Source organism: Symphalangus syndactylus, chromosome 4 (assembly GCF_028878055.3).
Source record: "Symphalangus syndactylus isolate Jambi chromosome 4, NHGRI_mSymSyn1-v2.1_pri, whole genome shotgun sequence".
NCBI classification, from domain to species: Eukaryota; Metazoa; Chordata; class Mammalia; order Primates; family Hylobatidae; genus Symphalangus; species Symphalangus syndactylus.
The window spans coordinates 124,493,639-124,520,097 of NC_072426.2; the positions used below are offsets into that span (position 1 = coordinate 124,493,639).

The 26,459-nt window shown below is 40.3% G+C and overlaps 1 protein-coding gene across 8 annotated transcripts in view; it reads right to left on the reverse strand.

The window, feature by feature from the left end:
* SH3D19 (SH3 domain containing 19) overlaps nt 1–26,459 on the reverse strand; it is a 206,589-nt gene that overhangs the window by 65,545 nt on the left and 114,585 nt on the right. For all 8 annotated transcript variants that reach the window (XM_063638264.1, XM_055276095.2, XM_055276093.2 and 5 more), the window contains exon 3: nt 2,701–2,741. Coding sequence is in view for 5 of the 8 variants with exons in the window: in XM_055276095.2 (XP_055132070.1) it covers nt 2,701–2,741 (41 nt within the window). In the remaining 3 variants the exon portion in view is untranslated. The remainder of the gene's footprint in view (nt 1–2,700; nt 2,742–26,459) is intronic.

Genomic DNA, 26,459 nt, shown 5'->3' on the forward strand with positions numbered 1-26,459 from the left:
GCCCGTATCTCTCCTGTTCAACACCAAATTTCATAAAAGAGTAGGCTACCCTAGCCGTCCCAACTTCAACGTATTCTATTCATTGTTGAAATTGAAGTGTGGCTTCCCAATACTTAACTGAAACTGCTCTCTCGTGGGTCTCAATTGACCTCCTAAGTGCCAGACACAATAACCTGTTCTCAGCACCTTTTGCTTGGCCTGGCTATAGTATTAAGAGCTATTGGTGATTTGCCTGTTCCTTTTAAAATCTTCTCCTTTGACCTCTAAAACACAGCTGTGTCCTCTTTTTTTTTTTTTTTAACTCTGACCATCCCTTTTCAGCTTTTATTGCCCATGTCTTAGCTGTGCCTTGCACAACACAGGGGCCTCTAGGTGAGCAAGATCCATCTTGGGGGATCCATGGGAAGTCAGGCACAGGTTGTGATTCCCTAACCAAAAAGTCCTGAAATCCAAGGGAGTTAAGGTAAGAAGCCAGGGAACAAAGGGCAGGAGCCCACAGATACGACTCAGTGAAAGGAGGCCTTTCACAGCAGGGCTGGGTTCACTGGGTCATGCATTTTTGCCTTATGCCCCTTGAAGGCATAGCTTGTCCTCAGACATCAGCGTCTCCAAGATTCTATCCCTTCTCGTCTTTTCCTATCCTGTGTACTTTCTCCCTACATGTTTGGCTACTTTCAGGATTTTGCTTATAACAGTGATTACTCTAAGTTATATCTCCAGCCAATAAATTCCTGCCTAAGTTCTAGACCCTAATTTTGTATTTAAATTATCTCTCTGCCCACCATCGCCTGCCACCCCCAAACCAAGGGTTATAAGGCATGAAAGGCTATCAAGAATTTTTCATTTTTATATCTGAATTCTTTTCATCCTATATCATAGCATTCCCACATATTTATAGTTCACCAATAAAGAAAAAAAATGGAGTGGGGAAACATGGCATATTTTTCTGTATTGTCACCTTGTAAAATTTTCACTGGAATTGTTCAAATGCATGTTCTTCATGACCTGTGAATATCCTAAATTCATACTAAATATTACAAGTTATGGACTGGGCACGGTGGCTCACACCTGTAATCCTAGCACTTTGGGAGGCCAAGGCAGGCAAATCACTTGAGGTCAGGAGACCAGCCTGACCAATGTGGTGAAATCCCATCGCTACTAAAAATACAAAAATCAGCCGGGAATGGTGGTGGGTGCCTGTAATCCCAGCTACTCAAGAGGCTGAGGCAGGAGAATTGCTTGAGCCTAGGAGATGGAGGTGGCAATGAGCCGAGATCGCGCCACTGCAGTCCAGCCTGGTTGACAGTGGGAGACTATGTATCGGGGGAAGAAAAAAAACAACCAAGTTATGTTTCTAAAAATAGGGCACATTCTCCTCAGGGTGGTAACCTCAGCTCAAATAATGCAAAGAACATCTAAAATCCTATCTTTATCCTTTTCTAACACAGGCAATCCATGTTCTATTTTTAAAGAGACCTTTCCAGAGCCTTTTATTTAAAGAAGTGTTAAAATACCACACTAATAGCAAGTTTTGAAGTTTTAACCAAGAGATAAGGACAGAAAATAGAAATGTTCCTTTCTGACAGGAATTCTACTCTTAGCACTTCTATCTTGATGTGGTAGTATAAGCCCGTCTTTATAGGCACTTATACAGTGAAAAAATATATTGTGAAGAGTACCTGTAGAAACAAATGAACCAAAAGGAACAGGATTTAATACTTCTTTCTTCTTTGAGACAGAGTTTCGCTCTTGTTGCCCAGGCTGGAGTGCAGTGGTGCAATCTCGGCTCACTGCAACCTCCATCTCCTGGGTTCAAGCCATTCTCCTGCCTCAGCCTCCTGAGTAGCTGGGATTACAGATGCCTGCCACCACGCCCAGCTAATTTTTGTATTTTTAGTAGAGACAGGGTTTCACTATGTTGGTTGGGCTGGTCTTGGAACTCCTGACCTCAGGTGATCCACCTGCCTTGGCCCCCAACAAAGTGCTGGGATTACAGGCGTGAGCCACCGTGCCTGGCCAGGATTTAATATTTCTTAAACTTGTTAGATATCTCTAACTCTAGAAAATGGTTACATAATTTTTTTTTTTTTTTTGAGATGGAGTCTCGCTCTGTTGGCCAGGCTGGAGTGCAGTGGCGCGATCTTGGTTCACTGCAACCTCTGCCTCCGGGTTCATGCCATTCTCCTGCCTCAGCCTCCCGAGTAGCTGGGACTACAGGCGCCCGCCACCATGCCCGGCTAATTTTTGGTATTTTTAGTAGAGTCAGGGTTTCACCATGTTTGCCAGGATGGTCTCGATCTTCTGACCTCGTGATGCGCCCCCCTCAGCCTCCCAAAGTGCTGAGATTACAGGCGTGAGCCACCGTGCTCGGCCACTGCATAAAATTTATATTAGATCACAGAAACTAACTAGATAGGCAAATTTAAAACAAAAAAAACAGCTTTATATTATCACATTTGGGATTAAGGAAAAAAAAACCCAGCTTTGTTCTGTAAGAGAAAAACACAGTTCGGAGAAACCGGCTTATCAATAAATATAAGCTGAAAAGTAGCTGTTTGTCTGAAATGCTTTAATACTTCTTAGGAAAAGCTACTCTTGGGTTCTTTGTAGATTCGTCAAATACAATCACCTGCTAGAAATCTAAATTATCACTTAAAATTATTATAGAGGAAAATACAGAGAAGGAAAAAACAAACTTACATCTCTTGATTACCGCTCTAATGGATGACAAGGGTCCTTGGCTAGAAAAAGAAAGAAAACTTATTATACATTCATTAATCCTTTTAAAAAGAGTCATTCATAAGGCTGAGTCATTTCTGGGATTCAATATGGTGCTAAGCCACAAGTTTGAAACATTATTTACTGGCCTATCCTCTTTACAAATCAAAAATTAAAGAAATTTTAAAAACTTGCCTTTAATTTGTTTTATGGGAAATATATTTGCAGTGTAAGTAAAATTTTGCCTTAAAATTGCTTTCATAGCTGCTTACATACTGTATCTTCCAGTGAAAATCTGGATACCACTCCTAATTAGACAGCATTACACAGCGCTCAAAAGAACTTTATTCCTTCTGGCTCTTTTGTGTTTGACACTGAAATTCCTGTCTTCATGTATCACATCAAAGTACATAATCTATATAGTCAATTTGACCTAAGGACCAACAGCATTTCTTCTTAAGATTAGAATTTAAAACATCACCACTTAAAAAAAAAATAATCTTGTGAGACTTTCCCCTCTCCCTCCCCCTTCTTTCTCTCCCTTTCTCCCCTCCTACCCAACACCCTGCTTCCTCTCTTGCTCTTCTGCCTTTCACCATGGGATGACATGGCAACAAGACCCTCTCCAGATACCAGCCTCTCAATCTTGGATTTCCCAGCCTCCATACCCATGAGCCAATAAATTTCTGTTCATTATAAATTACCCATTTTGTGGTATTATAGGAGCACAAAATTGACTAAGACAATACTATTGTGCTATACAGGGGGAAAGATTAAGCTCTAGGAGGTCTCTGATACCATAAAGCAAGGACTGTAATATAAAGATACAACTGTTTACAGTAATGCTGATTTTTTTAAGAGTGCTTAAAGGCTTTCTCTAAAACAGCTACATGAAAAAAGAATTGGTATAAGGTAGAGGCGGAATGTCCCTCATCCAAAATGTTTGGGACCAGAATAATTCAGGATTTCTTTTTATTTTGGAATATTTGCATTATATACTTACCAGTTAAGTATCCCCAATCCAAAAATCTGAAATCTGAAATGATCTAATGAGCATTTCCTTTGAACATTATGTTACTGCTCAAAAAATTTCAAATTTTGAAGCATTCTGGATTTTGGATTAGGGATACTCAATCTGTAATATGGAAGGGGTAACAGCCCTCTTAGTGACTACATCACAATCTCCTTGCTCACTACCACTGATTTGGCAGGGATGATATTATGAATTTAAAACATCCTTTGTTTCCTTTGTTGAGAAGGAAGATGTATTGATTGGGGTGGAACATGGAAGGTGTTACGGGTTGAAGCATATCCTCCCTCAAAAAGAAATGTTGATGTCCTTACCAGTAGGACTTCAGAATGTGATCTTACTTGAAAATAGAATCATTACAGGTGTAATTAGTTAAGATAAGGTCATACTGGAGTTGGATGGGCCCCAATTCAACATAACTGGTTTCTTAGAAGATGGCCATCTGAAGAGCCAAACCAAGGTACACCAAAGACTGCTGGTCAACCTCCATAAGCTAATAGGCAAGGAAGAAATCACCTATGAGTTTCAGAGGGGGCATAGCCCTGCTGACACCTTGATTTCAGACTTCCAGCTTCCAAGACTGTGAGACAGTAAGTTTCTGTTTTTGTTTTTGTTTTTTGTTGTTGTTGTTTTTATTTTTAGACAGAGTCTCGCTCTGTCGCCCAGGGTGAAGTGCAGTGGTGCGATCTTGGCTCACTGCCAGCTCCGCCTCCCAGATTCATGCCATTCTCCTGCCTCAGCCTCCCAAGCAGCTGGGACTACAGGCACCCACCACCATGCCCAGCTAATTTTTTGTATTTTTAGTAGAGACAGGGTTTCACTGTGCTAGCCAGGATGGTCTCGATCTCCTGACCTCGTGATCTGCCCACCTCAGCCTCCCAAAGTGCTGGGATTACAGGCGTGAGCCACTGTGCCCAGCCAAGTTTCTGTTGTTTTAAGTCACTCAGTGATATGGTTTAGCTGTGTCCCCACCCAAATCTCATCTTGAATTGTAACTCCCACAATTCCGTGTCGTGGGATGAACCTGGTTGGAGGTGATTGAATTATTGGTGCGGGTTTTTCCTGTGCAGTTCTCATGATAGTGAATAAATCTCATGAGATCTGATGGTTTTAAAAAGAGGCGTTCCCCTGCACAAACACTATTCTCTTGTCTGCCACCTTATGAGATGTGCTTTTCACCTTCTGCTGTGATTGTGAGGCCTCTCCAGCCACGTGGAACTGTGAGTCCAAAAACAAAGTTTACAAAACTTTCTTTTGTAAACTGCCCAGTCTCAGGTATGTCTTTATGAGCAGTGTGAAAACAGGCTAATACAGTAAATTGGTACCAGCAGAGTGGGTGCTGCTGTACATACCCAAAAATGTGGAAGCGACTTTGGAACTGGGTAACAGGCAGGGGTTGGAACAGTTTGGAGGGTTCAGAAGAAGACAGGAAAATGTGGGACAGTTTGGAACTTCCTAGAGACTTGTTGAATGGCTTTGCCCAAAATGCTGATAATGATATGGATAATGAAAACCAGGCTGAGGTGTTCTCAGATGGAGATGAGGAACTTGTTGGGAACTGGAGCAAAGGTGACTCTTGTTATGTTTTAGCAAAGAGACTGGTGGCATTTTGCATCTGCCCTAGAGATTTATGGAACTCTGAACTTGAGAGAGATAATTTAGCGCCTCTGGCAGAGGAAATTTCTAAGCGGCAAAGCATTCAAAAAGTGACTTGTGTTCTTTTAAAGGCATTCAGTTTTATAAGGGAAGCAGAGCATAAAAGTTAGGGAAATTTGCAGCCTGACAATGTGATAAAAGAGAAAATCCCATTTTCTGAGGAGAAATTCAAAATGGCTGCAGACACTTGCATAAGTAACAAGGGGCCAAATGTTGATCCCCAAGACACTATGGGGAGAATGTCTCCAGGGCATGTCACAGGTCTTCATGGCAGCTCCTCCCATCACAGGCCCTGAGACCTAGGAGAAAAAAATGGTGTCATGGGTTAGGCTCAGGGTCCCTCTGCTGTGTGCACTCTAGGGACTTGGTGCCCTGCCTCCCAGCCACTCCAGCTGTGGCTGAAAGGGGCCAACATAGAGCTTGGGCCGTGGCTTCAGAGGGTGGAAGCCCCAAGCCTTGGCAGCTTCCATGTGGTGTTGAGCGTGCAAGTGCACAGAAGTCAACAATTGAGGTTTAGAAACCTCCACCTAGATTTCAGGGGATTTATGGAAACACCTGGATGTCCAGGCAGAAGTTTGCTGCAGGGGTGGGGCTCTCAAGGAGAACCTCTGATAGGGCAGTGTGGAAGGGAAATGTGGGGTTGGAGCCCCAACACTGAGTCCCTACTGGGGCATTGCCTAGTGGGTCTGGGAGAATAGGGCCACCATCCTCCAGACCCCAGAACAGTAGATCCACTGACAGCTTGCACTGTGCTCCTGGAAAAGCCACAGACACTCAATGCCAGCCGTGAAAGCAGCTGGGAGGGAGGCTATAACCTGCAAAGCCACAGGGGTGGAGCTGCCCAAGACCATGGGAACCCACCTCTTGCATCCGCATGACCTGGATGTGAGACCTGGATTCAAAGGAGATCATTTTGGAGCTTTAAGATTTGACCTGCCCCGGCCGGGCGCGGTGGCTCACGCCTGTAATCCCAGCACTTTGGGAGGCCGAGGTGGGCGGATCAGAAGGTCAGGAGATTGAGACCATCCTGGCTAACATGGTGAAACCCCATCTCTACTAAAAATACAAAAAATTAGCCGGGCGTGGTAGTGGGCGCCTGTAGTCCCAGCTACTCGGGAGGCTGAGGCAGGAGAATGGTGTGAACCCAGGAGGCGGAGCTTGCAGTGAGCCGAGATCGCGCCACTGCACTCCAGCCCGGGTGACAGAGCGAGACTCCATCTCAAAAAAAAAAAAAAAAAAAAAGATTTGACCGGCCCCACTGGATTTCAGACTTGCATGGGGCCTGTAGCCCCTTTGTTTTGGCCAATTTCCCCCATTTGGAATGGCTGTATTTACCCAATGCCTGTACACCCATTGTATCTAGGAAGTAACTAACTTGCTTTTGATTTTACAGGTTCATAGGCGGAAGGGACATACCTTGTCTCAGATGAGACATTGGACTGTGAACTTTTGAGTTAATACTGAAATGAATTAAGATTTTGGGGGACTCTTATGAAGGCATGATTGGTTTTAAAATGTGAGGACATGACATTTGGGAGGGGCCAGGGGTGAAATGATATGGTTTGGCTGTGTCCCCACCCAAATCTCATCTTGAATTTTAACTTCCACAATTCCCATGTGTCATGGGAGGAACCTGGTGGGAGGTGATTGAATTATGGGGGTGGGTCTTTCCTGTGCTGTTCTCGTGACAGTGAATAAGTCTGGAAGATCTGATGGTCTTAAAAAGAGGTGTTCCCCTGTGCAAGGCATGTAAGTAGAAAGCATGATATACCCACTGGGGCAGCATGACTGTCGGAAGAGTACAGAATCTGTTCTTTTTTTTTTTCTTTTGAGATGGAGTCTTGCTCTGTCACCTAGGCTGGAGTGCAGTGGCGTGATCTCAGCTCACTGCAAGCTTCGCCTCCCAGGTTCACGCCATTCTCCTGCCTCAGCCTCCTGAGTAGCTGGGACTGCAGGCGATCGCCATCACGCCCAGCTAATTTTTTGTATTTTTAGTAGAGATGGGGTTTCATCACGTTAGCCAGGATGGTCTCGATCTCCTGACCTCGTGATCTGTCCACCTTGGCCTCCCAAAGTGCTGGGATTACAGGTATAAACCACCGCACCCGGCCCTTTTTTTTTTTTATACGAAGTCTTGCTCTGTCACCCAGGCTGGAGTGCAGTGGCGCGATCTCGGCTCACCTCACGTTCCGCCTCCCGGGTTCACACCATTCTCCTGCTTCAGCCTCCCCAGCAGCTGGGACTACAGGTGACACACCCAGCTAATTTTTTTGTATTTTTAGTAGAGATGGGGTTTCACCATGTTAGCCAGGATGGTCTCGATCTCCTGACCTCGTGATCCGCCTGCCTCGGTCTCCCAAAGTGCTGGGATTACCGGCGTGACGCACCGCGCCCAGCAAGAGTGCAGAATCTGTAGTCAGCTAGAGGTGTTTTCTTATTTGTGTGGGCTGGCCAATTTACTTACTTGCTGGAATTGTTTCCTTATCTGTAATATGAGGATACTAGTGCCTATCTTTTGGCTTGTCGCTAAGACTGAATAAGAAAACTCTGTGAAATATATATCACAATACTGGGCACGTATTAGAGTCTCAAGATATGTTAAATTTCCTACCCATTTTCCAATATAAACATTTCTGTTGTTCACAATATATATGGCTGAAATTTTTGGTATTATCCTGCCATCACCAGTGGGTTAACCTATAGTTATTATAACCCTACCTTACAAATTTAAATGATTTGCGTTTCTGCTGAATTATTATTTACCATTTACAATCATTGTGAGTTTCACAACATATACTTCTCATATACCCAATCTCCTATGAAGCCAAAGCAATAACAAAACCAAGAGAACAAAACAAACCTACAAGCCTTTGTGAACGCTATATTTCCCCCATTGAAAACACAGACCTCTGTTCCTTTAGGTCATCCTTCTCAGGATGTTTCCCAGGAAATGGGCATGCCGATCAAGTAACTATGTATATTTAATTTCATATTTAACTCTATTAAAAAAGAAATCCCACAAAAAAGTTCAAAGATCTTGGAAAAGACTTTCAATTATGTTCTTTATAACTATAACCAGTTTAAAAATCAGAATATGTTGCCCTGTCCTTCCCAATTCTTTTTTTTTTTTAATCACACATTCCTGTCTTGACTCTCTAACTAGACTGCAAGCTTCTCAAGGGAAAGAATGTATCACGTAACATGTGCCCACCACTGGAGTAATGTGAACTCAGTTCTACTCACAGAGAGAAAGAAATATTGTAATTTAAATAGTACTAGTTATTCCACCTATAATCCACTTAATAAGCAAATCCCCAGGGATAATTTTGCTGGTTTTGTTTTGTTGGACTCAGTTGCCAGTTACATCTCACTGTATGCACATCTTATCAAAAGTGTCTGGTCTAATGTTTAAAATAGGTTTTTTTTTTTTTTTAAATACAAAATGTCATCTTGATGAGCATTTGGTGTTCACTAAAGAACAGCACTCACTTCTAATGGAAAATCAGCCAGGTTGACCTTATTTAGAGATGGTACAGTAGACTTCAACATGGCACTTAAAATTGGCAATAAATACTGTACTTTTAGTATCAATTAACAGAATTTTGCATATTTGGTTTTCTCATTATACACTTTCTTTAGAACCTGTCTCTTCATAAGTTAAGACTCTGGTAGTTCCTAAGCAATAAGCAGCACAAATTCTTCACTGGTATGCTGCTAAATTTCAAACCATGTGTAATATACAGTAACATACAGTGATTTTAATCAGATGGAACTTGTCTGAGTGGGTTGTTACATGACATGGAACAGATACAACTTGGTTTGGGAAGAGGTATGGTGCATGTCAACCCAGCACCTAAGAAATGTGGCATTTACTGCAACATATGAGCACAGAATCTCACCCCTTCAAATGTGAACACACAAAGATCAAGAACTGTGGGTCGGATGTATAATTGTGTTCAATGGACACCTATTGAATGAACCAAGGAATTAATAACCAGAATAAAACTTTTCTGGGGTTATATCTTTCCTCCACAGTCAACCTAAGTGATCTATAGAAAGAGTTCATACAGAAAACCTAAAAAGACAAAAAGGGCTAAAATCTAATCCTCTCTTTTCTAGATGTGTAGCAGTATAGTAGGATTAATTTTTTTTTTTTTGGTCACTCAGCTCTGTTGAGTGCAGTGCATGATCTCGGCTCACTGCAACCACTGCCTCCTAGGTTTTAGCGATTCTCCTGCCTCAGCCTCCCAAGTAGCTTGGATTACAGGTGCCCACCACCACGCCTGGCTCCTTTCTTGGTATTTTTAGTAGAGATGGGGTTTCACCAGTTGGCCAGGCTGGTCTTACACTCCTGACCTCAAGTGATCCACCCACCACGGCCTCCCAAAGTGCTGGGATTACAGGCATGAGCCACCGCCCCCAGCCAGTAGGATTAATTCTTATGATTAGGAGTTATTTGTTGGTAAAAGGCATAAAAAGGATAGCATAGGTCTAAAGAGGTGTCTATTAAATGCCAGGAAAAAAATAGAGATAAAATATAGACAAATATATGGTAGTTTCAGTTTGAAGCATCCACAACACCCACAGACTGATTTTTCAAACTTTTGTCTTTTCAATTCTCCTGCCTCAGCCTCCCGAGTAGCTGGGATTATAGGCGCCCGCCACAACACCCAGCTAATTTTTTGTAAATTTAGTAGAGATGGGGTTTCACCATGTTGGCCAAGCTGGTCTCAAACTCCGGACCTCAGGTGATCTGCCTACCTCAGCCTCCCACAGTGCTGGGATCACAGGCATGAGCCACCGTGCCCGGCTAAACTTTTGTCCTATTAGCTGATGATTTCTTTATTTTTCATCAAACGATTAATGTGCATTTAACTGTTAAGAGTTAACCTTAATTTTCAGCTGAGCATGGAGGCTCACACCTTTAATCCCAGCACTTTGGGAGGCTGAGGCAGGTGGATCACCTCAGGTCAGGAGTTTGAGACCAGCCTAGCCAATGTGGTGAAACTAAAAATACAAAAATTAGCCAGGTGTGGTGGCACCTGCCTGTAATCCCAGCTACCCAGGAGGCTGAGGCATAAGAAGCACTTGAACCTGAGAGGTGGAGGTTGCAGTGAGCCAAGATCGGGCACTGCACTCCAGCCTGGGCAACAAAGGAAGACCATCTTAAAAAAAAAAAAAAAAAAAAGGTTGGGCGCGGTGGCTCACACCTATATTCCCAGCGCTTTGGGAGGCCGAGGTGGGCAGATAATGAGGTCAGGAGATCGAGACCATCCTGGCTAACATGGTGAAACCGCATCTCTATTAAAAATACGAAAAAAATTAGCCGGGCATGGTGGCGGGTGCCTGTAGTCCCAGCTACTCGGGAGGCTGAGGCAGGATAATGCTGTGAACCCAGCAGGCGGAGCTTGCAGTGAGCCCAGATCGCCCCACTGCACTCCAGCCTGGGCAACAGAGTGAGACTCCATCTCAAAAAAAAAAAAAAAAAAAAGAAAAAAAAAGAAAAAAGAGTTAACTTTAATTTTCAAGCAAGAAACCTAATGCCTATGTTATTCCAGGCATTGTGCTGGGCACCAAAGAAAGAAGATTAACTAGGACATGGCCCCTGCCTATAGGTGCTCATGGTCTAGTGAGAAGCCTGTGGATAAGAAAAGAGCTTATGATTTGAATTTCTGCTTTTCTTAAACTTAGAACATTTATATATATTTTTTATCTTTTATCAGAGAGGTATTTTTACATATTAGTTCCTGTACTAGAATATAATCTCCTTCTCAGGCCATATACATGTTGGAATGATGTTGCACATAAATCCTAAATTAAAAAAATAATTACAGCAAATTTTAAAAAATTAAGGCAATTTAAGAAGTCCTCTTGACATGCTCAGATTCCATGCCATAAAATACTTTAGATCATATGTAAAGAAAAAGTTTCTGAAAAACAACTGACTCATCCAGTTACACCCTACTTAACAATGACTTTAACAGATGTAAGAGAAGTTCTAAAAAAAAAAAAAAAAAAAAAAAGAAAAAAGAATTTTCTCAATCCTGTCATCCTGGTTTCAAAAACTATATATATGCAAAGGGGTGACACATCCCTTCGGACACTTCCTTATGAACGTTTGGGGAAAACCTGGTATAAGCTGCTGCCACAGACATGAGACTGGCAGGGGACACTGCCTGGCAAGAGAAAGTAGGACACAGGAAGCTGGGTGGAAATTCAAACAGGAATCATTTGGTCATATCAAAAAAGGAACATCAAAGGCAGATGTTTCCTACATCACGGTCCATATTTAGAGTCTATACATATAATAAGAAACAAATCTGGGCAACACAGTGAGACCCCTATCTCTACAAAAAATAAAAAAAATTAACTGGATGTGGTGGTGCGTGCCTGCCTGTAGTCCCAGTTACTTGGGAGGCCGAGGCAGGGAGATGGCTTGAGCCTGGGAATTCAAGGCTGCAGTGGGCCAGGATGGCACCACCACAGCCCAGCCTGTGCAACAGAGAAAGACCCTGTCTCAAAAACAAACAAACAAAACATAAAACACCAAGAAAAAGCCCTCTGTCCAGGGATGAAAAAATTCTCAGGGAGAAAAGGGAAGGAGAAAAGATACTAGATTATCACTACCTAGAAAAATCTGCTATTTATAGTATTAGTTTTTTTTTTTTAACTAAACATATACTGAATACTCCAGTATGCTGGTTCTCATCAGAACATATAATCTATTTTTCTTGATGGGACTTAATTAAACCAAAAAGCTTCTGCACAGCAAAACAAATAATCAGCACAGTAAACAACCCACAGAGTGGGAGAAAATCTTCACAATCTATACATCCAACAAAGGACTAATAACCAGAATTTACAAGGAACTCAAACAAGTCAGCAAGTAAAAAACAAACAATCCCATCAAAAAGTAGGCTAAGGGCATGAATAGACAATTCTCAAAGGAAGATATACAAATGGCCAACAAACATATGAAAAATGCCCGACATCATTAATTATCAGAGAAATGCAAATCAAAACCACAATGTGATACCCCCTTACTCCTGCAAGAATGGCCATATTAAAAAAATCAAAAAATATTAATAGATGTTGGCGTGGATGCAGTGAAAAGGGAACACTTTGACACTGCTAGTGGGAGTGTAAACTAGTACAGCCACTACGGAAAACAGTGTGGACATTCCTTAAAGAACTAAAAGTAGAACCACCATTTGATCCAGCAATCCCACTCCTGCGTATCTACCTAGGTATCACACGCTGCACTCCAGCCTGGGTGACAGAGCAAGATGATCTCAAAAAAAAAAAAAAAAAAAAAGTTAATCTTAATTTTCAACCAAGAACTCTAATGCCTATGCTATTCCGGGCATTGTGCTGGGCACCTTAGGGTAAAATAAGTCATTATACCGAAAAGATACTTGCACATGCATGTTTACAGCGGCACAATTCACCACACCCAGCCTTCTAATTTACTTTGAATTCGTCAGAAGGGATAGTTGCACAGCATGGGTGTCTAATATCTACTGATGATGTGGCAATCAAAATCAGCACGAAAATTCAAATGTTCCAGAAGCAGCTAATATTTGGAACTGGGTTAGCAACAAATGTTACAAACAAAGGGGCGTGTGCATGCATGTGACTATTTGGGAAGATGCCTTAACCTCAACATGTGATATTTTCAAACGAGAGCATATTCATCTCAATTAACCACTGCAATATTCTCCTGTGAAAAATAAAACCCTACTATTAATTCTAAAACATATGAAAAATCAGTGTGTTTAGAAGGTAGAAGGGAAAGAAAAAAGGTGAGAAACATGATTTTGTCTCTCTCCATTCTTTATGAGATTAAAATAAAACTACTATAAGGGATAATAGTGGTCATTTTAAAAGTAAAAACAAATACATATTTTAAGCATCTGAAAATGATCAAAATATTAATTAAATGACATTTCTAAAAACCTAGAAATTAGGTCAGTTCGAAGCCAAGGCTTTATGTTAAACAGTGAGGCAGATACTTTTTTTAAAAAGCAAAATTTGAATGTTATTAATAAAAATACATAAATTATTTAAATTGTGACACTGTAAGATTTTTTCCACATCAGATAACTTTTAAAAAAATGTATCTTTCAGGCCAGGTGCAGTGGCTCATGCCTGTAATCCCAGCACTTTGGGAGGCCGAGGTGGGCGAATCACGAGGTTAGCAGATCGAGACAATCCTGGCTAACACGGTGAAACCCCATCTCTACAAAAAATACAAAAAATAAGCCAGGCGTGGTGGCACATGCCTGTAGTCCCAGCTACTCAGGAGGCTGAGGCAGAAGAATCACTTGAACCCGAGAGGTGGAGGTTGTAGTGAGCCGAGATCACACCACTGCACTCCAGCCTGGGTGACAAAGCTAGACTCTGTCTCAAAAAAATATATATATATTATATATATAAAATATATATTATATATATAAAATATATAAAATATATATTATATATATTATATAAAATATATATTATATATATTTTATATAATATATATTATATTTATATATACAATATATATATAAATATAATATATATTATATTTATATATCCAATATATATTATATATTATCTATTATATATATTTTATAGAATATATTACATATAATATATTCTATAAAATATATAATATATAATATATTCTATATTTTATAGAATATATTATATATAATATATCATATAATATATATTTATCTTTATATATAAAAATATATATATACCTTGTGGAATGCCCTAGCCACGCATTTCTTAGCTTTGTATCACTTGATCAAAGGTTTTAGGTTAGCTAAGCCTTCCTTTGACCTTTTAGAGGCTCCTACATCATTACATTTCTAGCTCTTCACCAAATATCTAGTGATGTCTAAGCCAAAATAAAATACACTCAATCAATGGTTGAGAAAATAATAATGAAGCAACAAATACATACATAACAGCAAAACAATGTAAATTCATAAAAATGCATAAATTATTTAATTACCAATAAAAACAAACATATTTTAAACACTCATTTGAGTCAAAAATAGGCAGCTCTTAAGGAGTTACTGTTATAAAGCTGAAGGCTTTAACCAAGAATATAAACACAACGTGGAAACAGCTGAATTCATTCTTAACAATCAAAGATTTGTTCTCTGGAAATTGCAACAGAAACTTCAGCAGTGGGTAGGCACAAAACCTTTACTCTAAATATTCAACAATTTCTCCATGACACAAGCAGGGCTAGCAGGCTTCCCACCAGCTAATATCTTTTTTTTTTTTTTTGCAAAGCCACTGGAGAACTTTCCCATTAGATACCAAGAACATATTTTGTAGCCAAAGGACATTAAAGTGATTTAAAATTATAAATACCAATAGTTACATGAAATTACCCAAAAGATACAGTAAACTTCTAGATTTGGGAGCCCACAAAGAAGTATGTTTTAGGACATTACTAATATATTATGTATCTGAGGATATCATCATTTAAGGAGAATGACTGACTGTTCATTAGGACTATAGACTCTGGGTCTGAGTACAACTGTCCCCAGACAAACAGTTCTCTTTTCAGGATATTTAAAAAGATTCACAGAGAGGAAATGTGCCTTTTATCAGCCTCAGTTTAACGAAGCAGACAGGGGAGACGCAAGAAGGTACAGCAGAGAATGTAGTAGAGAATGGCAGGTATGGAGTTCAGCAGAACAAAGGATGGGGCATAATATTGTGGGTGGACAGAGCAAGGTTCCAAATATTCTCAAAGTAAGGACTCTGCCTGGGAAATGATAAAGCTCATCTGGCAGCATACTTTGAAATAACTGGCCTGCTGCACAGGGGGCATATGCTGCCCCATTCCCATTCATTCCCTCTTCTTTCCTGCCACACTGGAAGCATTTTATTCAGCTATTCTCATCTAGCCTCCCCTTGTGACCAGCTACATGCACTGTGAAATGGCCTGAAGTACAGACCGTGCCAAAGCAAAAGAGCATGCATGACCAAATTACACCGGAATCCATGTCTACAAGGTAGATAAACAAGTCCCCAAATACGAAATAGTATAATCCCAATGTTATTTGTAAAATCTTACTTTAAAAAATATATATTTATTTTGCTATGGTCTGAATGTTTGTGTCCCCATCAAATTCATATATTGAAGTCCTAACCCCCAAGGTTTTGGTACCAGGAGATGTGACCTTTGGGAAGTGATTAGGTCATAAGGGTAGAACCCTCATGAATGGGATTAATGTTCTCATAAAAGAGGCCCCAGAGAGATCCCTTGCCTTTCTGCCACAAGAGGAAACAGCAAGAAGATACTGTCTATGAACCAGACTGCAAGCCCTTATTAGACAGGGAGTCTGCTGGTGTCTTATCTTGAACTTCCCAGCCTCCAGAAGTGTGGATTTTTTTGTTTGTTTGTCATTTATAAGCCACCTGGTCTATAGTATTTTGTTATAGCAGCCTGAATGGACTAACACATACATACATACATACACACACACACACACACCCCACACACATATTTGTATAATTACATTTATACAAAAAAAGTGAGAACGCATCTACCCAGTGATGTGCTGGCGCCAGCTCATGTGAGCTGACAATTGAATTTTCAGAAATTTTGCAAGCCAGTTGTTAAATATAACCATTATTAAAAATTAAGTTATACAAACTTAAAATAAAGCTAATATTAAAGGTTCATCATTTCCTAATTATTTTCTTAAATTTTACTACTGCTAATGACGTGCTACTGTGCATCTCTTCCCAATCTATCACCAGTGGTATCATATTGGTAGTTTTAAATTGGTCATGGTGGGAATATTTATACCATAAAACTGACAAATTAGGGCTTAATTTATCATTTTATTGACTGTCTAAACTTAAGAAAGTGACAAAGAAAATGTTAGTAATAATGCATGTTCAACTTAAAAGCGTATTATATGTGGAGCTGTGACATTATAACAAGAACAAAAAAAACTGAGGAAACATTCTTCCAGTATTTGAAAACTATCATCTGAATCAGCAAAGAGGTTGCTCATGCAATTGACAAATGAATAGAAACTCTGACATATATTTTGGTTTTGGTTTTTGTTGACAGATATTTTGTTTAACGTTTATCTTACTCATTAATATAAACAAACATATCAACCGACATTCATATTGGAATTACACTCAGAGAGCGAGTTGCTCACATTTATCAGCATACCACTGCACAGGCCCCAGATGTTAACAATAGTTGATTCTAAGAGGTAAAGAATTATGAATGATTTGTCATCTACCTGTGTTTCTGAATTTTTCAAGCTTTATAATTACTTTAATAATTTGTATGCTATTTAAAAAAATCACTATAGCAAAAAAAAAAACAAAATGAATTCCCTGGTTCATGTCAAATTCATGACCTCTAAATAATGAAGATTACAGCCAAACCACCAGCCAATCAATCACTTTCTGGAAATAGCAGGCTGAGTTCTAAGTCACATGTAGATGCCATTACAGGGCTGAAAATCCCCCAGAATCCTGATGTGAATAACAAAAGTGAATTACAGCATGCATACAACTTCAAATCTCTGTATTTTCCATACCCCTATTGCTCCAGCATAAAATAAAAATACAGGGCATTAATAATCAAATTAAATCCATATAACATTTAGAATTTTAAAAGCATTAATTTAGCTATATTTCCCGAGTGTTTTCTATGTTCCAGAAATTTTCCTAGGTGCTGAGGACAAAAGTAAAACAAGATGAGTCCCTCTATTCAAAGAGATTACAGTTAAGTACAGAAGACAGAGAAGTAAACAATTATTTTTTAAACAGGCAATTTTAATACAGATTAGAAAATGTGGAACCACCTAGGAATATCTGGAGTCTTCAAAAAATAGTATCACAAATATAGAACTAATCATGAATGCCAATTTGAATGAAATACAACTAAAGGAGAGGGTAAAGTATAATCAAACTTTAAAAAATAATAAAATAGGCCGGGCACAGTGGCTCATGCCTATAATCTCAGCACTTTGGGAGGCTGAGGCGGGTGGATCACCTAAGGTCAGGAGTTCGAGACCAGCATGGGCCAACATGGCGAAACTCTGTCTCTACTAAAAATACAAAAATTAGCCGGGCGTGGTGACAGCCACCTGTAATCCCAGCTAATGGGGAGGTTGAGACAGGAGATTTGCTTGAACTCGGGAGGCAGAGGTTACAGTGAGCCGAGATTGCCCCACTGGACTCCAGCCAGTGGTAAGAGCAAAACTCCATCTCAAAAAAGAAAATAATGATAATAACAATAAGGCTGAGTGTGGTAGCTCACGCCTGTAATCCCAGCACTTTGGGAGGCCAAGGCGGGTGGATCACGAGGTCAGGAGATCGAGACCATCCTGGTTAACATAGTGAAACCCTGTCTCTACTAAAAATACAAAAAATTAGCCAGGCGTGGTGGCACACACCTGTAGTCCTAGCTACTAGGGAAGCTGAGGCAGGAGAATTGCTTGAACTCAGGAGGCGGAGGTTGCTGTGAGCCAAGATCGCACCACTGCATGCCAGCCTAGGCAACAGAGCAAGACTCCATCTCAAAATAATAATAAAATAGATTCTTAGTGGCAAGACTATGCACACATGAATAGTAACATCTGCTTTTCTGTAGCAGCCAAAGCCAGAGTCACTCCTCAAACTCCTAGCTAGTCCAGTGCTGGTATTTTTAGAACTGGTGTGGCACTACAGTCCAGTACTAATTCCAACTTTTAGTTGCACTAAAGATGATCCTCCTCATACCTCTAACCAATATCTATGTCACCATAAGAATGTCTGTAAGACATGCCAACTGTTTCTTGCGTCATGGCCCTTCTTGTTGGAAAAATTCCTAATGATAGAAATCAACCGAAATGAAGGTGTGAATGGATAGATGGAGGGACAGGTAGGCAGGCAGACAGACAGACAGACTTCTTTTTAACAACTTCTTTTTAACAACCTTACTTTCAAAACACAAGATACAGTCTTTAGTAATCCCGCTACCTTTAGGTTCCATCTATTTAGGTAGCAAGTATTTATATTTTATTAATGGAATAACAGAGCATGAGGGCCCTTCTAAACACCCAAAACTAGTGTGATAAAGTTGTGCATTTTGCTTCCAGACAAATACACTGACCATTAAAACTGGGGCTTCAATTTTCCCAGGAGAGATTATACAACTGTTTCAGTCTAAGTTGAACTATGTCAGAGGCTATTTGGAATTCGCCTAAAATTTCAAGAATGTTGAGGGGTTGAAGGGGGAGAGGAGATGGAGACAAACGACTAAAGAGAAATGTGACTGTTGGTGGTGGGGTTAGGATCTAAGACTCACTTCCAAGCTTGACTCCTAATCCCACCTCATTCCCACAGGCCACAGCCCTAACACCAAAGGTCTGAAAAAGACAGGTGGAATTCCCATGACAGGAGCCCCAGCAATCGCAGCATCGGTGCCACTGGCCCCGTCATCGCCACCAGCCCTTTCCCAGGAAGAGTCAGCTGACACAGAACAATCCTTGGCAGTGGGGATTGGGGCTACTGGATGACTTTCAGCAGCCTGAGAAGACAACAGTGTGAAGATCACCAATGCACAGATCCTAACCAGGAAGGTTTTCTTTAGCTTATTTATTTATTTTTGCAAGTAGCTTCAAAAAGGAATAAACTTCTAGAGGTTCTCAGATTCTCTGTTGTTTTTATTTCAAGTGAAAATGTTTCCTCTCCACTAAATTCAGGAAACATTCACAGATCGCTGATAACCTCATGATTACGGACCCTGGCTGGATATACAAAGATGAACCACTGCCCTCAGGTGGAGATGCGAGCCCCACCAACTTAAAAAGGTCATTTGTGCTCTAGACAAAAGTATGCCAAGGAACTGTCTTTGGTTTGTTTTTGTCCCTGAGAAATCAAAATGTTTCAAATAATAACTTTAATACCAGTTTTAAAATTTTAACATCAAGACTTTGTACTTGTATTCCCTTCTAATTCTAACCGCTGTTAGAGATGTTTGTTTTCAAACTAGGACTTTCTATAAGAATAATGACCTTTCTCTTACTGAAATAATTCAGCCTTGGTCATTTTATTTTATATTATTTGGGGAAACAGAATAAAAGCTGGTCACCATGCTAATATTAAATTGCTGCAATTTATTTCTTCATAGTTAATTTTGTGTGTATGTTTTTGGGGGAGGATTTTTTTTTTAAATAAACTTTTAATTGTAAATTCGTTTTAGATTTCCAGAATAGTTGTGAAGAAAGTTGTCATATACCCCACACTGTTTTCCCTACTATTCTCATCTTACATTAATATGTTATATTTGTCACAATGTGTTTTTAAACTAGTCTGGTATAAATTCTACTTTTCCATGTTTTATTTGTAAGAGGTTTATAGAAAGTAATAGAAAAAAAACCCTACATGAATTAGCATAACACTGAACTATAAACACCGAGTGACAGTATTGTTAGCAAAAATATTTTCTTAAGGTAAAGTCATGTCCAAATTGAGGAGTGAGGTCAAGTAGGCCCATTCACAGGACTCACCACTTTGACTAGCTCCATGGGTTGGTATTTTACAAAGAAGTACTAGCAAAAGGAAGAAAAATTCAGGAGGCAGGAAGACTGCTAACCCTTAATAGGGTTTACATAGTAAATCAGGGTGAAGCAAAAATTTCTGTAGATTTTTTTTTAGGGTTCCAAGTCTTTACATTTAGTATAAACTACCTCAGTGTCTACCAAATGCTTTTCACACACAATAAATATCTTTTGAATATAAGCGAATCTCACTTTCAAAACATATCATAGTACAGAAACTCCAGTACATCTGCCGTTTGATGTCAAATATGGATTCATCAACGTTTCACGGAGATGTTATTTTTAAAATCATGATCTTTCCAACATCAGGCCTACATAAACTAAAGTTGCGGTTTTGCCTCAGGCTTAAGCAGAACAAACCTATGGGAAACTCAAAGGTGATATTTTTAACAATCATTATTTAAAGAAATATAGCAGTACCTTATTTAAATACTGAGATCAAGTCTGTTTTTTTTTTCTTTTTTTGAGACAGAGTCTCACTTTGTCGCCCAAGCTGGAGTGCAGTGGTGTGATCTCGGCTCACTGCAACCTCTGCCTCCTGTTCAAGTGATTCTCCTGCCTCAGTCTCTTGAGTAGCCGGAATTACAGGTGCGCACCACCACACCTGGCTAATTTTTACATTTTTAATAGAGGCAGGGTTTCACCATGTTGGCCAGGCTGGTCTCAAACTCCTGACTTCAGGTGATCCGCCCACCTCAGCCTCCCAAAGTACTGGGATTACAGGCATGAACCGAGGGCGCCCGGCCAAGTCTGTTCTTTATGCAAATAGAAGGCCAAAGAGAAGAGGGAAGAGGTGAGCATACAAAGGTATCCTGGGAATTTGTACAAACAGGAAGTACAGCTGAACTTTGTGCAGTGCTAGGAAACACGGCGGCTTTTCCTGCAAGCTCTCATTCTTCCTTTTCTCTCTGAAACCACATCATTTCTGCTTCAATCTTCACATCTTCTGCTACACTTGAAGATTGTTTGCTGGCATTCCTGTCTTTGTACATAAAGCATCTGTTTGTTTTAGGCTATCAGTGAATTCTTGGAGACACAGAGAATGTAGGACCATCCCCCGATGGTTGTCAGACACAGCGTGAACTGTGTGAGGAGTCTGGGGGTCTGACAAGCCCAATTTCAGCTCTGCCTTTACTCACTCCATGGGTATAATCACATGTCAGTTTCCTTGTCTGTAACACGACATTATTGGATTGGATGATCTCTATTCTACCCACTAGGTCCAAAAATTTTTTAAATATGAAACTTGAAACACTCCAAGATTCCAATTTAAATTCATTTAATAAGAACCAATTACTTAATCCAACTGCAGTAAAGGGAGTTGGACTTGATATTTAATCCATTCCAATAATAATAAAGAAATAGCTAATCTAATTGACCTCCACTAATGGTTTTACATCTTTTAACTCACTTAATCCACCCATCTACACTTACAAGAAGGTACTGTTATTATCCCAGTTTTAGAGATGAGAAAAGAGTTTACATAATTTAAATGTCATAGCTGGTAAATGGTGAAGTCAGGACTGGAACTTGGACAGTGTGGCTCTAGGCAGGGCCAGAGTTCTTTGCTACTGTGCTTCACTATCTCACAAAAAGTTCACATACAGTTGAATGTTGAGAGGAAAACACACACACACACAAAACACATTAGGTGAGAGTTGTGATTTAATTACCAAAGAACATTAAGAACTGTCTTCTTTCACTGAACATCCCATGGTTGGAAGATTTAAATCAGAAGCAATGGTGGAGGAAAGGGGGCAGAATCTTAAATAGTATCAGAAAATGATTTAAGACTTTTATCACTCCTGGGATTTATTCATAAAATATAACATGTCAGGGAGTATATACAAATAAATGATAGGATATTTATAGGTCTGGCTGTATTTTGTGTTGTTTCAGAAAATCCTACATTAAAGAAGGTTTTTGTGTGTGTGTGTGTGTGTGTGTGTGTGTGTGTGTGTTTTGCCTTTTGTTGATGAAAGAAGACAAAACAATAAAGTCTTCTATTACTCACTGGCATAGATCTGATGTCAGTGTTCATAAGACAAGCAATACACTTCCCTCTTCACACAACATATTATATGGCATGGCTTTTGTTTCTCCATAAATACTGTAAAGTACTACCCTACTCTATTTTCTCAGATATATTCATGGTACCCTAATCTATATGGAAATAAATTCTAGAATCAAGGCTATAGTTTTGGTAGTCCTAAAACCAACATGAGTATGTTAGGTATGTGACTTTCATTTCTAAATTATAGTATTGTTATCATTATTTCTTCGAATGGTATTGCATTGACTTGTGAGGTTAAAACAACTGAAACCCCTTTAAACTTGAATAGAATTAAAGGGGTTTTTATTATGAGCATACAAAGGTATCCTGGGAATGGGTATGAACAGGAAGTGCAGCTAAACTTTGGGCAGTGCTGGGAAACAAGGCAGCTTCTCGTGCATGCTCTCATTCTTCCTCACTTTCTCTTTGGGACCACATCATCTCTGCTTCAGTTTTTGCAGTCTTCTTCTCTTGAACTCCCTGCTCACTCACTGGCATACCTGGCCAGTGTTCATCAGCATGCATATCCTACCAAGCCCAAATCTAAATAATTTTAAACCTCCAGAAACCATGGCTCTCAGCTCTTTTAGTTTAAACTTTCAAGAGAAAAAACTTGATTAGCACACCTTATAGATAGAGTTCTATCAGCTATGGCCAAATGGGGTAGGACCACGTGGAAACCTGGCCATAGGTGCCTTTCCTTCAGCTGAGATTGGAGGCTTGGGAGGCAGTTCTCAGGGATGCATGAGATAAGATTTAGTAGTAGTGCATCACCACCACATCGTTCAGAGCTATGGAAAAAACCTAAACACTGAAATGCAGGCCTAGAGAATCTACAAGAGGAACAATTACAGGAGTTGTTTCCAGAGTGATTGGTAAAAGCTTTGAAACCCAAGGCCACCAAGAAGTATCCTAACAGTTTATCATGCTTTTTCCATTAGCTATTTTACTTCTGAGTGGGCTATCTTTTCCTACTTGGAATGAGAGGGCAAAGAAGACATCCTACATTCAGAATGAGAGGAGGTTAGGTTATGCTCAAAGAAATGCGATGAGCTTCCCTAAAGGAAGTTGATCACTGTGTGGAAAAGTTAGCAGTAGTGAAAAGAAGACCAAATCTGTATCTTCTTCAGGTAGCCAAAGATAATATTTTGCCACTATGTCAGAGGCCTGTGGGACTACTCAACAGTTCCTATCAACTCCAGACTTTACCAGTTCATACAAAGCAGGCATATGTAACAATAGTGTGCTTCTCCAAGCACGAAGGGATAGCACAAATGTATAAGAGCAAATACCACCTGGATCAAGGTGTTTATGCAGATGCTGGCTTATGTTCCTTCACAGAATCCCACCATGACCACACACCCTGGCTTGAGTTGAGAGAATCCTTTAGGACAATAATAATGCAATTGTAGTTTCTTATGACAAAACTAACAAACATCAAACTGATATGTCAGAAAGAACTTCTGGGTTACAGAGACTTGAAGAGCCCTGACCTTGAAAAGCAGAGATAACACTGAAAATCATTTCCAAGTGGGTTTAGTCTGCTTAACTGAGGTCCAAAGCAACTGTGATAATCAATTTTATGTGTCAACTTGGCTAAGCTACAGTCTCCTGTTATTTAATCAAACATTAATTTACATGTCGCTATAAAGGCATTATGTCAGTGTGATTAAAGTCCATCAGTTGATGGGACTTTATCAGGGTATGGTATGGGAGATTATTCTACGAAATCTGTGTGGGCCTGATTTAATCAGTTGAAAAGCCTTAAGAGCAGAGCTGAGGCTTCCCTAATGAAAAGAAATTCCACCTGTGGATGGCAGCTTCACTCCAGGGATGAGAGTTCCAGCCTGCCCTTCCTGATGGCCTGCCTTAAGAAATTCTGACTTGCCTACATCAGCTCCAACAATCACATAAATATTTCCCTGCAATAAATCTTTATCTCTCTCTTTTTTTTAAAGATGGAGTTTCGCTCTTGTTGCCCAGGTTGGAGTGCAAAGGTGCAATCTTGGCTCACTGCAACCTTTGCCTCTCGGGTTCAAGAGATTCTCCTGCCTCAGCCTCCTAGGTAGCTGGGATTACAGGCATGTGGCACCAAACCTGGCTAGTTTTTTGTATTTAGTAGAAATGGGGTTTGCCCAAATTTGTTTGCCAGGCTGGTCTCCAACTCCTGGCCTCAGGTTATCCACCTGCCTTGGCCTCCCAAAGTGCTGGGATTACAGGCATGCGCCACTGTGCCCGGCCCCAGGAAATCTCTCTTTTTTTTTTTTTTTTGAGACGGAGTCTTGCTCTGTCGCCCAGGCTGGAGTACAGTGGCATGATCTCGGCTCACTGCAAGCTCTGCCTCCCGGGTTCATGCCATTCACCTGCCTCAGCCTCCCGAGTAGCTGGGACTACAGGTGCCCACCACCACGCCCGGCTAGTTTTTTGTATTTTTAGTAGAGACGGGGTTTCACCGTGTTAGCCAGGATAGTCTCGATCTCCTGACCTTGTGATCCACCCGCCTCAGCCTCCCAAAGTGCTGGGATTACGGGCTTGAGCCACCATGCCCAGCCAATAAATCTCTTAATATACATCTCCTACTGGTCCTGTTTCTCTGGTTGAACCCTGACTGATAAAGCAACTAAATAATTATAATAACCCCAAGAGATAGGTACTTTAATTAGCTCCAGTTATAGATGAGGAAACTGCGGTAAAGAAAGATTAAGAAACTTGCCCAGGGAACCCAGCTCCTAAGTGGTGAAGCTGGGATTCTAACCCAGTCAGCCTGATGCCTGGACCCAAGTACTTCACACACTATCCCACAGCTTCTCTGAGTGGTTCTACCAATACAGGCAGAACCTAAACAGTCGAAAAAGTATTTATTTATTTATTTATTTTAAAAGAAAGCCTCACTCTGTCACCTAAGCTGGAGTGCAGTGGTGCAATCTCGGCTCACTGCAACTTCTGCCCCCCGGGTTCAAGCAATTCTGCCTCACCCTCCTGAGTAGCTGGGACTACAGGTGCTCACCACCACGCCCAGCTAATTTTTTTGTGTTTTTAGTAGACATGGGGTTTCACCATGTTGGCCAGGCTGGTCCTGAACTCCTGACCTCAAGTGATCTGCCCACCTTGGCCTCCCAAAGTGCTGGAATTATAGGCGTGAGCCACTGCACCCAGCCTGAAAAAGTATTTCTTAAAAATCATTTTGGACTGTCCTAGAAAGCCTCCAAACTTGGGCATGACCTGAGAGTATTTTTAAAATTCATTTTGGATCACCCTAAAAGTTTCCCAAATTTGAGCACAGACAGTCCAGATTTCAAATACAGGCTTAAGAGATATGCACTGGTGTCTATGCCTTGAATCCAAGTGATCTGACTCATGAATGGCTTCAGAAAGGCCTCTGAAAAGCTCCGAGCATACAGATTTCCAGAGGCTGTGGATTATTACAAGACCCCTTTTGGAAAGTGCTCTTTTGGGACCTGAAATAAAAATAACAGAAATGGGTTAAAAAATCTGAGCATTCTAACATAAAAATATGAGTTAAACTGGAAAAAACAATATTCTTATTGGACACCTTCTAGGACAGAGTTCTATTAGCTATGGCCAAATAGTGTAGGACCATTTTCTTCTGGTTCATCCGTAAACAACACAGGGAAAGGGAAGAACCTCAAAGAATGTAACAGAGGTAAGAATGCAACCCTTCATTAAGATAATTTGGTAGTATATATGAAAAGTCTTAAAATGTTTATATATTTTTTGTTCCTTTAATTCTACTGCTAAGAATTTATCACAAGGAGATAATCAGTGATGGTCCATAAAAATGTAGGTATAGGAATCTGATTACAGGATTATTTATAATAGTAAAATCTTGAAATAACCTAAATGTCTGATAATAGAAAAAGTCTGGTATACTGCATGGTGAAATGCCATGAAAATCATGTTATGGGAAGATGTTTATAAACTATTGTTTTATGAAAAGAAACTTATACATACCATCCCAATTTTTTTTTTTTTTTTTTTTGAGACAGAGTCTCACGCTGTCGCCCAGGATGGAGTGCAGTGGCGCAATCTCAGCTCACTGCAAGCTCCGCCTCCTGGGTTGATGCCATTCTCCTGCCTCAGCCTCCCCAGTAGCTGGGACTACAGGTACCCGCCACCACACCTGGCTAATTTTTTGTATTTTTTAGTAGAGATGGGGTTTCACTGTGTTAGCCAGGATGGTCTCGATCTCCTGGCCTCGTGATCCGCCCGCCTCGGCCTCCCAAAGTGCTGGGATTACAGGCGTGAGCCACTGTGCCTGGCCCCCCAATATTTTTTTTAAAGTACACCAAGTATGCACAAAAGAAAGACTGAACCACCAATATATTAATAGCAATTATCATTGACTATTAATGATTTTATTTTTTCCCCTTTTTTGTATTTTTACAAACTTTCTATA